The sequence below is a fragment of the Marasmius oreades genome, chromosome 2, assembly GCF_018924745.1.
Source record: "Marasmius oreades isolate 03SP1 chromosome 2, whole genome shotgun sequence".
NCBI classification, from domain to species: domain Eukaryota; kingdom Fungi; phylum Basidiomycota; class Agaricomycetes; order Agaricales; family Marasmiaceae; genus Marasmius; species Marasmius oreades.
The window spans coordinates 3863405-3876827 of record NC_057324.1 but is presented as its reverse complement, the minus strand read 5'-3'; the positions used below and the strand labels follow the sequence as shown (position 1 = coordinate 3876827).

Below are 13423 nucleotides of genomic sequence, written 5' to 3'. Positions count from 1 at the left end.
CTCAACTTTCAACTCAATGGGCAAGCAGATTCAAAGTAAAAAGGTGGAAAGTCTGAAAATGAGGAATCAATACAAATTGAATGTAGAAGGAAGGATATAAACTCACATGGGTTATGATGTTCTTGGGTCATGTTCTAGTGGAAGGAGAATCATAGTCAAGACAATGAATGTACAAAGGAAGGAAATAAACTCACATGGGATGGTGTCAATCGAGAGCGAGGGAGAGGGACAAAGATATTGTGGGATGAGAGGGGGGAGGGAAGGGAACAAGGGACAGCAACAGTCGTGCACAGAATTTAAATGCACCGCGCCATGAGGTTAGTGTAGCCGAGTAGCTGAATCCACGGACCACTCGGTCATTGCGGCCTACAGTGTTCACATCGTTACGATCAATGATGAGTGCTGTAGGCCGCAATGACCGAGCAGCCCTCAGCGTCACACCATCACTATAGCTCAATTCCTACCCTACACTTATTCGAAAATTTTTCAAACTCCGCCACACATGTAACTTTCCCCAACTTGTCCGAGCTAAGCACCTTCCCACCAGCCGCCTGCAGTCATTTTTTTTTTCGAATAAGGGCAACAATTTTACTTTAGTGTAGTGCAATTTTCAACTTAGCTGTTTTTTTAGCTAACATTGTGTCAGCACACTCAACTGTTGTTGTCCCTCATTGCATTCCCTCAGTCATACCAACCCCACATTATTTAGCTAAACTTGTTTATAAGTATGTCTAGAATAATTTAATCAATAAATAAAAGGGACTCTAAATGAATGAATGTTGATGCCCGTTCACTGTAGACTCAACTTGCGCTAACGCGTGTCAGGAAATATTCTAACCAGCCCCACAGTGTAACACAGTGTCATGCCGTCCACGCTGTGGGTGTGCGTTGGGGGCGCATTGGGGGCGCATTGGGTGCGTTCAGACCGTCGACAGCGTGTCAAATTCCCTGATTGGCCGACGCTGTTCAACGCAGCTCAGCACCAGACCCCATTTTCCTGATGTAGCGAAACAACTGGTGGTCCGGGCTGTTCGATCCATGATAATCGAATATTTCGGCCAAAGTCAGGTTTTTGTCGAGGGGCGGGGGTCGGAAAGTAGATGAGGTAGACGCTTGAATGGTCTTGAATGCAACAGACATGATGGTTTTGAACGAACAGCAATAGCACCGTCGAAAGCTTATATAACGAGTTGTTGGCCCTCATCGACATCACCTCAATGCCCGAGATCGGTCATCTCGGACACACCGGTACCACTCCCTGTTATGTACCGCTTCAACGAGTTGAGGTGGATCTTACTGTATACTGTATGGATCTTGAGGAGATATCCCCAGTGTAACACCGTGACTGGAATATGCTTTTTGGCCAAAAAAGGCAAAAGCGAAACCATTTCTGTAAATAGTTATGTAACACATACTAAATCGGGTTTTGATGACCGACCACCGTGACGACCTCCTTTCTCGACTCACCCAAGGTTCTACAGCAAGGAACCGTTATGACAGAAGAAAACCCAAAATTCCTCGAAAGGTGGGAGCTCCGGGTCTTTCGGGCATTTCCTCAACGTACCAAGTGGTGCGCGGGTTCACAGTGGGCCCATTTGGATCCACCGATGTGAGAGGCCAAGTGGAGGCAGAACTTTCAACTTTAGAAGCAATGAATTCTGAATTACTGAATAAGGTGTGGTGATCGTCAAAACCCAATCCATCCGTTTCAACAGCTGTTCGCTCAGCAACTTATATCATTTCAGATGAGTTGGAAGGCGTTCAACACTACAAATTCAAATTTAATGGTAAGCACCATGAAATTGGGACCAAAATGTCCATGGACTGATCAATACCGTCAGCCATCGTTAGTGCCTCTCAAATTGACGTTACCTGGTATAGACCTGAAATTCAAGTTCAAATCTAATTTGGCCTTTCATTCTGAGAGTGCATGGTCAGTTTGACAGAACTGAGCAGAGGAGTCCAGTGTGTTGATGTCAGACCAGCCATCGCCAGATGGGCTGAGATGATGAGATGTCGTATTATCATCAGATACCCGCCGGCCGCCAGTCTGGGTTAGCTTGGACTACTTGTTTTGGAAATTAATATAATATTTGATATAATCATTGCAGTTCTCGCTCGTGTCTGATTCCAATAAAAGATTTATTATATTATTATATTATATTAAGAGCAGTACAAATATATACACATAAGGAATAATGAACAATCAAGAAATATGATCAGAGCCAGCATGCAACTATAGTTGTCACTACTACAGCTGAGATCTTCGCCCTACAGTAAGTGTCAGTCTGTCAGTCAGTCAGTTAAGAAAAAAGAGTTAAGTCCTACTAACATAAGAGGAAGAGCGGTGTGGCAGGATGCGTGCGGCGGGCATATTTATACGTTGCGCCTTCTTTGGTCATATTTGTTGGCATAACACACTTCTGTGGAGAGCACCCATGTGGGATCCAGAAATACCCACTCCGTCTGTGGGGCATTGGTGGAGCAAAATCAATGGGGAACTCGGGGGCGCACATTGGGCGCACATGTAGTTACCCTGCGCAGGACAGAACCCTGAACGCTGAAAAAAAATTTATGGTAATTATTTCAAGCCTTATTTTTTAGCGTTAATGCGACTTAGTTGACTATGCTACACAGTTCTTTTTGCACTTTAAAACAGTGCTACGGAGCGATATTTATCGTATTAAGAACTAGAGTGAGCCCGAATTGCTAGTTAAAGCTAGTGCCGCTAGTAGGATGTGCCGTAGGCGCAGCTAGACCAGTTAGAGAGAGCCGTAGATCGTGTCAGAAAACTGTATGACCATTCGAAACCTGTAGAACACTATGAGCAGAGGACTTAAGCGGTAATTCACCGAGTTCTACTCTCTACATTCTACTATGCACTGGCATATCAAGGGATTGTACTATTAGAAGACTTGTAGTCTTCACAGAACCGTTCGTAGCAGAACTTAACAAAGTCAAAAGACCTTCATACTAGGAGTACCTACTTCTACGGGGGATTTAGTTGACAAGAAATCGGACATTGGACCACACAGACTAGGAGAAATTTGATATGACCATAGATCGAGTCCCGATCTGAGGAAAAGACAAAAAGACATGATACAGATCCCAGATCACAGATAGAGTACCCAGGAACCAGGCAGGAATGAACAACGGATCTCGGAGTCCGCGCTGTTCAGGGGCTACGGCGATTCGGAACTCTGGATCCATATGCTGGAACTACTTGGACACACAAAGTCCATATGATTTGATAACGTCGAAATGCAGGATAAGGTCCGTAGGCAGGAAATACCATATGGTACCCCTATGTAGGTCCATTCTACATGCTGAAACAAGAATGAAGAACGGTCCAGATTGGTCCAAAACATATGATTCGAATACGGAAAAGCTCCGTAGACAAGATTCTGCACATGTAGCAGTCCCTAGCGATAAGACTCCGCATGGATTTGTAGCTACGGTGCATTATTTTTAGAGATAGAACAAGTAGAGATAGGATTACAAAGCTAGCGTAGAAGTAGTATAAAAGCAGCTCATGTATCCGTAGATAAAAAAAGTACTACCCGTGCGTAGGAAAGTCCTGAGTGGGTTGCCCGTGAGTAACTGCTCTTGACACCAATAGAGAGATTTGCCCTGTCTTTGTACAGTGAAACGATAAGATTTGATTTGAACTATACGAGACCGTCGAGGTCAAACTAGAGAACTATCCGTCCGTAGGCCGCTGAGGTCTTGATTACTGTTTCGTGATCCATCGAGGGTCTTAGCGTTCGTGTCCACCGAGGACTTAGTTTTCGTGTCCGCCGAGGGCAATAGTCTCCAATCGTTCGAATTAGTCTTACCGTAGACGAAATTCATAGTCCCACTTAGTCCACTAGACAATAAACAGAGCCCCTACAAACCTTAGAATCCCCGTAGCTGTGGTGTTTTTTTTACACTTGCAGTTACACCTTGATTTCATAAGAACTTCATACGATATTGAGACTGTGATCTTGTGCGTAACCTTTGCCAAGCAGTCCACCCTTGCAATCTTTCCTGGTGTGTAGAGTTATTGATAGACTTTACACGGAGGTTTACTAGTTTTTGGGTTGATTTGGTGTTGGTGCTACTCCCGTAGCTCTGATATTAGGTTGACTCTTGAGTGGTATACTTCGCCCATTAGCGTAACAAATTAAATGTGCATTTCTTTTTTTTTCGGCTATGTTGCTAACATAGATAAGTACTAATCTGACTATCTCAAAAAATTTGGACAGTGTACGGACCAAATGTGGTCTGACCGTGACAAATAGCCAAAAGTCTGAATTAAGGTGACTCCGTAACGGTATCCTGACCGTATCCGGCCATAATCTGGGCTGATGTTGACCATACACCGTCAGACATCATCAGACTGGGACTTGAATTTCAGACACTCATCAGAAACTGATTGCATCTTGCCCATCTATGCACAGGCTGTTGATAAGTGCCCACTCAAAATCAGGTTGGGATTCAATGATAAATACATGGTTGTGTACTGATTATGTCTCCCAGACTAATGTTACTTTGTCATCTATATCAGGAGTCGAACAGAATCACCCTGGTTTCGTGGTGAGAAAAACGAAGAAACAAACTATCCGAACTGTTGATTTGACGTACATGTGCAAGTTAGGTTCATGACTAAAGTCAAGACGATGAACGTCGTAACCCAAGGGACTAATTATAACTCGCAGTGAGCTTGAAAGGCATCATTGAGGCTGTGACTGGAAAATTGAATTACATGGCAAGAAAATCACGTTCTCCGGTGTGATCAAAGTAAATTTGTGGGTGGTAATGAATCCGATGACTGCCATTGTCAGCGGGACCTGTTTTTAGTTTCGCTGCTCCAACTCATGAACAATCACACGACGTACCGGTGGTGGTGAGGACCAAAAGTATCGGAAGACCTACAATCCTATAGTAGTAAGTTCTTTTCCCAAATGACCCATACATGATAGGCCGTCGACTACTGAGAAATTTCCCGGATCAAGAGTCACAAAGAAACTGACCACAAATGAATCACCAACAAAGGTAAGGACGACGTATGTGGCGGCTATGACAGCGTACAACGATAAGTTGGTGAGATCAGCATAATATTCAAGGACGTCATGGGGCACGCTTTGCATCTCCATGAAGGCAATATTTGCACAGATGAACACAATGATCCAGTACTATGAATCCTATGTTTAGTAAGTACTCCGATAGACCGACCTGGAAACTTACAGTGTTATTGACCACAATGTTCCGCATATCTGTTGAGCAAGTCTTCGATTATCCGTGTATATCCGGCCCTTGACACGCGCGGAAATGTAACCCGGTGAGACCGTACACATCCGAACCGGCTGTTCTGTGTTCAAAGGCTCAACCGAGGCAATGTATGAAATGTATGAGTACTTGAGTAACCACGTGCGTGCTAGTGTCGGCTTTAATTTTTCCCACGACTCGCTCAGACTTTCACACTCACTGATGCACACAGAAACTACCTGTCCATGCTCCCTGCGCTGTTTGCTGTCATCCCTGCCGAAAACTCATGTATCATTCCATGTAACGCCTACCTGTGCTTTGAGCTATCGCCTTCTCGACCTCGATGGGTTCGCCTCAACTGCGTTTTGAAGAAATATAACATGACGAGTGTGCGCACTCTTTTCATTTCTCAATTATCGCGCTGAACCCTAACTGGAGGCGGCTTGAACTCCAAAAGCATCAAACCTTAAGCATAACTTCCAACCTTAAGCTCCTGAGACGTTCCTCAACGAACACCATTCTTAACTCTATCAACAAGAAACTCATCCCTAACCCCCATTTGTCGGCCTTGCCCCCTCTAACGACGACCACAGGAAATATCCTATTCCGGCTCGCCCAAACCCTACTATCATAAACCAGATGACTACGACCGGCGTGGAATCCTACTGTTGGAACCTGACAGTCCTGTGCAAGGAACTAAGTGATAGCAAGGCTTGGGCGTGACTGTGGACCTTCCCGAAGAGATTTTCGCCTGCATGAGGGGATACAAGGTTGAAGAAGACTGATGCATTCAAGTAGGGGAGCCTTTTGTAATGTGCCGTACACCTCTATTCGCAACTCTGAACTGGCCCTGATAGGTGAAACCAAGCTACTGGTGTCGTTGTCTGTGGCGGCTTCTAATTCCGTCAAAGGGGTGCGCTCTTCATTTGACCTTCTAGGCGTCTTGATTCATCGCGAACGGTTTTCAGTCCTCCTAAGTACTCACACCCTCCCCTGTGTTTCGTCTCCAATGACTCTTCTTTATCGGGCATCCGTCTACAACCCCCGAGATAGAAATGAGGAAACCCATGAACTGTTGCAAGCAGGTGGGGATTCGCTATGATACTCTTTTTGATTGCTTCGGATATATCGATGTATTGTACTCGGTTATCGTCCATTACTCGAGCTGATGCGTTTGTTCTATCATTAGGATCAGTTTTCTATTGAAGAACCAGATCAGCTACTACTGGTTTCGTGTGCGCGAGTATCAGAGCTGTTGAGGGTTCCATTGATGCTGTTCGGACTACTATCTCGGTAGAGAAGGATCAAATCTGTTATTGGCATCCTCAAGTCTTCTTGGTACGCAATTAACGTGCCCATCTTTGGTATTGATCTCTGCCTGTCTAGGGGGAAAGAACGAATTAATTACATATGCATATGTATCGACTTACGTGCCAGTCGATGAGAATAGGTTCCAATGTGAGCGTCCCGATTGAACGGTTCCATACTCGTGTCAATATTTGAATAGCGTCCTCGGGCTACCAGTTCTTGGTCAAAAGTGCATGCTCTCTGCTCGCCCCTTATTCGATGTAATGTATGGCCCGCACTGGTGTATGCCTCGCCACTGTTCTGGTTTGAGACGAACGTCTAATCATTCGTTTGAGCGACGGACACAAGGTAGATGTACCTGTGCACGCTGGCAATCTCGACGTCGCTTCGGATCTTTGGTTCTGTTCTGCGCAGACATGCCAACTTTGAGGGCGCGGTGTGGGGCCGTTATCAAGCTCAATTGAGCAATTTCGCGTCAACTGAATGGGACCATTTCAGCTTTGTTAAGGTTACGAGGTCGATTGTTTTGAATGGGGGCGGTGGAGTCTAGACAAGTATAGGAGGTAACTGCTGTGGTAGGCACGTGTCACCCAACCACCATGTACTAAAAGCAGACCTTTTTATGGTACGTCCGGAGCTCTCTCTTGCATTATCAGATCTTGAGGTCTACTTGTAGGGTGAAATAATTCGCGCATGTCCGCCGTCAGACAGTTCGGTCTGTTATGGGCGTCGGATATGGCTGTAAGTCTGCGGTTACTATTTATACATGAACCCCCTTTCCTGCTTCTCGTTCGTGTTCCCCCTTCGCCATGGCTCATATAACTCATTCACTAGGACATGACTATGAGGCCTTACACTCATCGCCCACCCGGCTTATCCGAAGAGCGATAAGTTGTTCATCGCGTCGCCTCATCCTCTGTTGCGGCGTTTCGGGCCTATTGCTGTTCTCGACGTTATTTCTCTTCAAGAGACCACCGAGCTTTGAGGATGTACGCTCCTACGAGCGAAGATTGCCACAACACAACCTCACTGAGGCACTTCACGACACTGACCTTCAACCACCAGGACGTCGGAAATACCTGCGAATAGAGGGGGGAGCGGACACTTGGGAGGGAGGTCTGAATAATGTGATTCAAGAACTGTGAGTATAGCCTTGGCTTGTCTCGTACGTCCTTTGATTTGGGTTAGGACCCACACGACATACCTCGCTCACCGTGCAAAACGTGCCTTCGTCTTCTCCGACTTCGTATGGACCAACTCACGCGTACCATATAAGATCTACGATCGTTCCCTAAAACCGACCAAAGTTCCGTTAAACGCGTTCATTTCGGGCGCCTCAGCTGGAGGAGCTGTCTCCGACGATGCGTCAATCACCATGCGTTCTATCAGCCTAGAATTCTTTGATCTCGTCTGCCCGATGAACGCCAGAGTGAGGCTTACTGCCCGAGGTGCCCCGATAAATGGAGAGGATGGAATGATACTCATCGAGTGGTGGCTGAAGCGGTTAAAGGACGTGGAGAATGAACCATGTGTGGTGTTGGATTTCAGCCACAACCATGTCTTCGATTGGGACTACTTTGGATCCAGACAGCCGCTTACAGTATTTCCGCACCTCAAAACTTCACCTACCTTGACTCATTTCTCTTGGTCTCCCCTCGTCCTCTCCGCTGTCGCCCGAAACTTCGCTGTCCTCAGGCCGTCAGATCATAGAGCTGTCGTCAGCTCTCAGGCTCATTCAGGTATAGGAGGTCTCGTAGCCATCCATCTGAGACGCGGCGACTTCCGTGGCCACTGTCGTTACCTCGGTAGCACCCGTGCTTCTTATTTAGGCTTGAATCAACATGAAAACCTTCCAGACAAACTCCACATCGACCACAGATTCTCGGATGAGTTCATCCGTACTCAACACAGACGGCATTGCTTCCCAGAAATTAATGACATCGTAGAAAAACTGCGACAGATTCGATTTGAGTCGCGGGTGACACCCTTAAAGCGTGTTTACGTTCTGTCGAATGGATGGCCACGCTGGCTGTCCAAGTTGGGTGAAGAACTTCGAAGAGATGGGTGGGAGGATGTTATTAATCCTGCTGATATCAAATTGGATTCAAAGCAGGATCAGGTGTCTGTTGCTGTAGATATGGCTATCGCAGAACGGGCGGAGGTTTTTGTTGGGAATGGGGTTGGTTGTTTTGCTTTTTCTTCCTCTCTTTTCGAGCCTCGAGGCTGATGCGACTACATTTCCAGTTTTCGTCGGTGTCGGCCAATATTATAATGCTCCGCCTTGCAAAAGGCATGTCGTACGAGTCGAATAGGTTCTTTTGAACTGGTGAAGGATCTTTCTTTGGGGATGCGGGACCATGTATCATGATCAGTGTATAACAGTATCTATGATCACGATAATTATGCTTACAGAACGGGACACTATACGTACAGGGTCTACCACTCCGGTATAGCGCCACCCCACATCGTTTTATATTTATACCTCAAGCCTCTTTGCTGCCCGATCGTAAAACCCACCGAGCTGTACTGTATACACTTAAGGAGCCGAATATATAATGTACCATACACACCGGGACGCGCTGTAGGTTCCGCAGACCGTAGATATATATCAATAAGATGTGCATCATGGTATATAAAATAACTAGATACGATACTTTTAAATTCCTTCCACCTTACAAAAACCGATTGCTTTCCGGCTTGAGTTCCTTCGCAAGGCGCAGCATAATAATATTAGCAGACAACGTCGAGAACTAGGAGGAGATCGGGGTCAGAAAGAAAGAGTTAGAAGAGAAACGACTCACTCCATTCCCAACAAACACCTCCGCCTTTCCCGCAATCGCCATATCCACAGCCCCTGAAACCTGAACCTGCTCATCGTCCAGCCGAATATCATTCGTACTACTCACATCGCCCCACCCATCCTCCACAAGCTTCTTCGCCAACTTGGTCAACCACCACCTAGAGCCGTTCGAAAGCAAATACACGCGTCGCAATCTCAACGACGGATTCTCCTCTCTAACCTTCCGAAGCCTCTCCACGATATGTTCCACCTCGGGTATACAATGCCGCACATAGTTCTCGCGAGACGCGTCGGAGTCCGGTCGAGGGGAGGGGTGGAATCTATCGGGTAGGACGTGGTATCGGTTTATACCGATGAACTGCGCACGGTGTTTATGTAGGAACCGGCAGTGTCCCTGGAAATCCCCTCGCCTCAGATGGACAGCAACAAGGCCTTCGAGAATTGCTGATGACCCTGTATCTAACAACGTTCGCGGGTCCGAAGGCTGGAGGACAGCGAAGTTTCTCGCCACCGCCGACAACACGATGGGTGACCACGCGAATTGAGTTAGCATGGGTGAGGATGTTAGGGCAGGTAATACCGATAGTGGGAGTTTAGTTCCAAAGTATCTGGACAAAAAACAAAAAACCGTTTTTAGTTTCTCGAATGGGATTTTTTTTGGGATTTTTGAACATACATCCAATCGAAAACCTGATTCTTTTGTGTCGAGTGAATGACTACACATGGCTCATCCTCTACGCGACGTAGCCTCTCCAACCACCAATCGACAATCTGTACACCGTCCGAGACCTGGTCTTCCAACGGTGCTTCCGCAGAGTCGAGAACGACACGGTCTTTTTCGGGACACACAGAATCAAAGAACTCGAGCGATACAGAACGAAAAGAATTAGTTCCGCCGTCCGAGGATATAACTCCTCCCGAAGAGGCTCCAGAAATGATGGCATTTAAGGGAACTGTTGTCGGTCTTAACGCGTAGTCGTAGAGAGTATAGCGGAAGGGTTTATGGGACCAAGTGTAGTCTTCGAACACGTACACACGGCCCGACTTGTGAGCAAGATATGACATGTGAAGCCTTTGGGGGTTTGAGTTTTGGTGGACATCCAGGGAGGGAAAAAATCGAGTAACACGCACACTTGCTGTAACACATTATTCAACCCCACCCCCCATGCACCGCCTTCTAGTCGCAAATACTTCCTTCTCCCTGGGGGTTTCAAATCGGTATCGAATAAAGCTTCGGTGACGTTATGCTGCGGAAGGCGACTTTCGTAGGTTCGAACGTCCGTGAAGGTGGGTGGGATTCCGCCTCGGAGGACGACGAGCACGAATATAACAAAGGAAGCCCCGAGAAGGAGGAGCACTCGCCGGAGAGGTAACACACGTCGTAACGTCCAGCATATTCTGCGCGTGTGCTGCCAATGGGAAGATTGGCTTTGAAAACGATGGAAAGGCAGGTTGTCTGAGTTTTTGCCGTCGCCGGGAGAAGACAGAATCAGTTGCTCAAATTCATGCTCTTGAGTCGTATCATGGTCAACATGACGCCGTACGTTCCGTGACGCTGAAACAAACGGCGTTGAAATGGTCGTTTGAGGCGATTTAAAAAGCGGAAGGGCTTACAAGGCGAGAGAGAGTTGAACATGATGGAAGTTTACAAGATATGTCGCTCACGGGAAGTATTGCTAGTGTCAGCGCCGGGAGATGTATTTAACTCAATTGTCGGATCCATCCATGGTACCGTATTGAGAACTGTACTACGCAGCGCCGCTCAGCCTGCTTCCGAGTTGTACAGTACTGAATGTCCCCATGAAGCTATGGTTGAAAAAAAAAAACAGAGCATGTTGTAAACTTGTACCGGGGACAACGGAGAGAAAATTTCGGTCTTCAATGGAGAAAGCAAGGATGGCAGTTCGGAGGGAATTGTGACAATCTGGATTTTTTTCTCACAGTCCCGCGCCGAATGGCAGTGCTGCGTCATGACATTATATCGTTGGCCGTGATTGCCGCTAGATCAATATCAATATCAATATCAGTTCACGCATCAATAAGAACGTGCATCAGTGAGACGTTGAGTATTGTGAGAGACTGAGTCTTCTCGAGGTACGCCAGGAGGGAATCGACGGAGAATATTAACAGAGTCGGACTCTGTAGAGGAAAAGGATTTACCAAGTACTTGTGACTACCTTGCTAAGTGCTTCCCAAAAACAGGTACGGTATCCGAGTCTCGAGTCTACTTGAAACGACGTGGTGGAGGAATCTAAAAGTATCTTATCTAATTATTTTATACCATGAACATCTTATTGTGTTATGATAGGTAACGATGCAATAACGATGCGCCAGCGTCTTCTTCCTGTCTTGGACATGGTTTCGGCCGTCTGGTTGTTTTGAGGCATTTTTTGTTTATGCCTATCGACTACTACCACGGTATGTGCGGAAACAGCGGGCTAGCTACCTGGGAGTCTACTGGGCATACATCAAGAGTGACCGGAAAAGCCACATCCGTCAGGCGCATAAACCAGGCACATTGATAATGTACGTTGGGTCCCTCTGCATCCTCCCGAGTCCTTCGAAGGATGTAAATCCCTAATAATAATAATCACTATATCTTTCCGTGTAGGCTCGTGAACTTACCTTGCATTTCGGCAGAGAACCGAAATTTGGATGTGTGTTTGTCTCAAAGATTTCCTCAAGGATATCGTTGAGCTGATAGTGCACTCAATATCCAGAGGTCTGCTTTAAGTGGTTTGTCTTCATTAGAGGGAAAAATTAGCTTCCAGCGTCAGGGAGAGATGACTAGAGGAACAACAAGCATGAAACCGGCTCAACGAGGTCTTCTGGAGGTACATCCGAGTCCGCTTGTCCTCCCGAAGACATCAGGAAAATGAGGTCAAATAAATAGTGGTACAGATAAAAGCCACGATCGTCGCATGGTGTCAGTGTACGGTATTGATATGCAGGTCTGTAAAACGAGTTTCTCACTGTGAACTTTGAAGAATGGAAGGAAAGTGCCAGCGTCCTAGCTATTGATATGATAGTCAAATTGAAGGAATAAGTTGACCTTCATCGAACTATCGTTCGACTTCCCGGATGAAGAATGGCTGCCGAGCTATGTCCCTTTTATTGCGGTTCTGGTAGAAACTGACAATTCGAATCGTTGGGTCAAGGTCACTAGTACTAGCGACAGGCCCAGGGTAAAAGAGACACGAATGCACGTGCCCTCGCGCCTTAAAAGGGCGCGCGTTTACAATCAACACCTTACACCATAACCATCAAGACCAAGGCTTCGCCACTCACCCTCTCGGCACTTTACTACACAACATGTCTGGTCGTGGAAAGGGAGGAAAGGCGCGTTTATCTTTGTTCTTATTTCTAGTCCTCCTGGCTGACGTTCTATCCTTACATTTCTACAGGGACTCGGAAAGGGTGGTGCTAAGCGACACCGTAAGATTCTTCGCGATAACATCCAGGGTGCGTGGCTCGTCTCGCCTTCTTTGCTGGTACCGAGAACTCTTACTGACACATCTCGTCATGGGCGTTTCTTCAGGTATTACCAAACCCGCTATTCGTCGTCTCGCTCGCCGTGGTGGTGTCAAGCGTATTTCTGGTCTTATCTACGAGGAGACTCGTGGTGTTCTCAAGATTTTTTTGGAGAACGTTATCCGAGATTCGGTCACCTACACGGAACACGCTAAACGGTGGGTTGGGCTTCGTTATCCATGACGATTGACTTACACCCATTCTCCAGCAAAACTGTCACTGCTCTGGATGTCGTGTATGCACTGAAACGATCAGGTCGTACCCTCTATGGTTTCGGAGCTTGAGACGCCACGTCTGTTTTCAACCTTCCAATCATGAGCAGCCGATTCGGCATGGCGTTCCCTGTTTTCTCTCCTTTATTATATTGTCGTTTATAAGTTCGTATTGTGTATGTATCTCTTGTACAAAAGGTGTTAGGCTATCTATCTATCTATCATTGACGACACCAGAAGCATTAGTGTCACACACAACGGACATAAACGATCCTGGGCTTATATAATCCGATCACACACACACGTGGTTATCAACGCGCAC

The 13423-nt window shown here is 46.5% G+C and overlaps 3 protein-coding genes across 3 annotated transcripts; 2 read left to right on the top strand and 1 right to left on the bottom strand.

Moving 5' to 3' along the window:
• Window positions 1-7367: 7367 nt before the first annotated feature.
• Window positions 7368-8880, top strand: E1B28_005012 (uncharacterized protein; the record flags this gene model as incomplete). Its single annotated transcript, XM_043149551.1, has 3 exons — window positions 7368-7699; window positions 7747-8737; window positions 8803-8880. 3 exons carry the CDS (start codon window positions 7368-7370, stop codon window positions 8878-8880), a joined length of 1401 nt encoding a protein of 466 aa, XP_043014157.1.
• Window positions 8881-9230: 350 nt separating this feature from the next.
• Window positions 9231-11239, bottom strand: E1B28_005011 (uncharacterized protein; the record flags this gene model as incomplete). The annotated part of the gene is made up of 5 exons (XM_043149550.1): window positions 10973-11239; window positions 10490-10913; window positions 10035-10430; window positions 9360-9966; window positions 9231-9308 (listed from the first exon to the last, which is right to left on the bottom strand). The coding sequence occupies exons 1-5, from the start codon at window positions 10992-10994 to the stop codon at window positions 9231-9233; spliced, it is 1527 nt and encodes a 508-aa protein (XP_043014156.1). The 5' UTR covers window positions 10995-11239.
• Window positions 11240-12609: 1370 nt separating this feature from the next.
• Window positions 12610-13355, top strand: E1B28_005010 (uncharacterized protein). The gene is made up of 4 exons (XM_043149549.1): window positions 12610-12697; window positions 12763-12820; window positions 12897-13047; window positions 13098-13355. The coding sequence occupies exons 1-4, from the start codon at window positions 12671-12673 to the stop codon at window positions 13171-13173; spliced, it is 312 nt and encodes a 103-aa protein (XP_043014155.1). The 5' UTR covers window positions 12610-12670; the 3' UTR covers window positions 13174-13355.
• Window positions 13356-13423: the final 68 nt, after the last annotated feature.

Excerpts from the sequence above, each read along its gene's own strand:
- E1B28_005010 (XM_043149549.1), top strand. The coding sequence starts at position 12,671 with ATGTCTGGTCGTGGAAAGGGAGGAAAG. Across the intron at positions 12,698-12,762 it reads GTCGTGGAAAGGGAGGAAAG|GGACTCGGAAAGGGTGGTGC; the intron begins GCGCGTTTATCT and ends ACATTTCTACAG. Across the intron at positions 12,821-12,896 it reads TCTTCGCGATAACATCCAGG|GTATTACCAAACCCGCTATT; the intron begins GTGCGTGGCTCG and ends GCGTTTCTTCAG.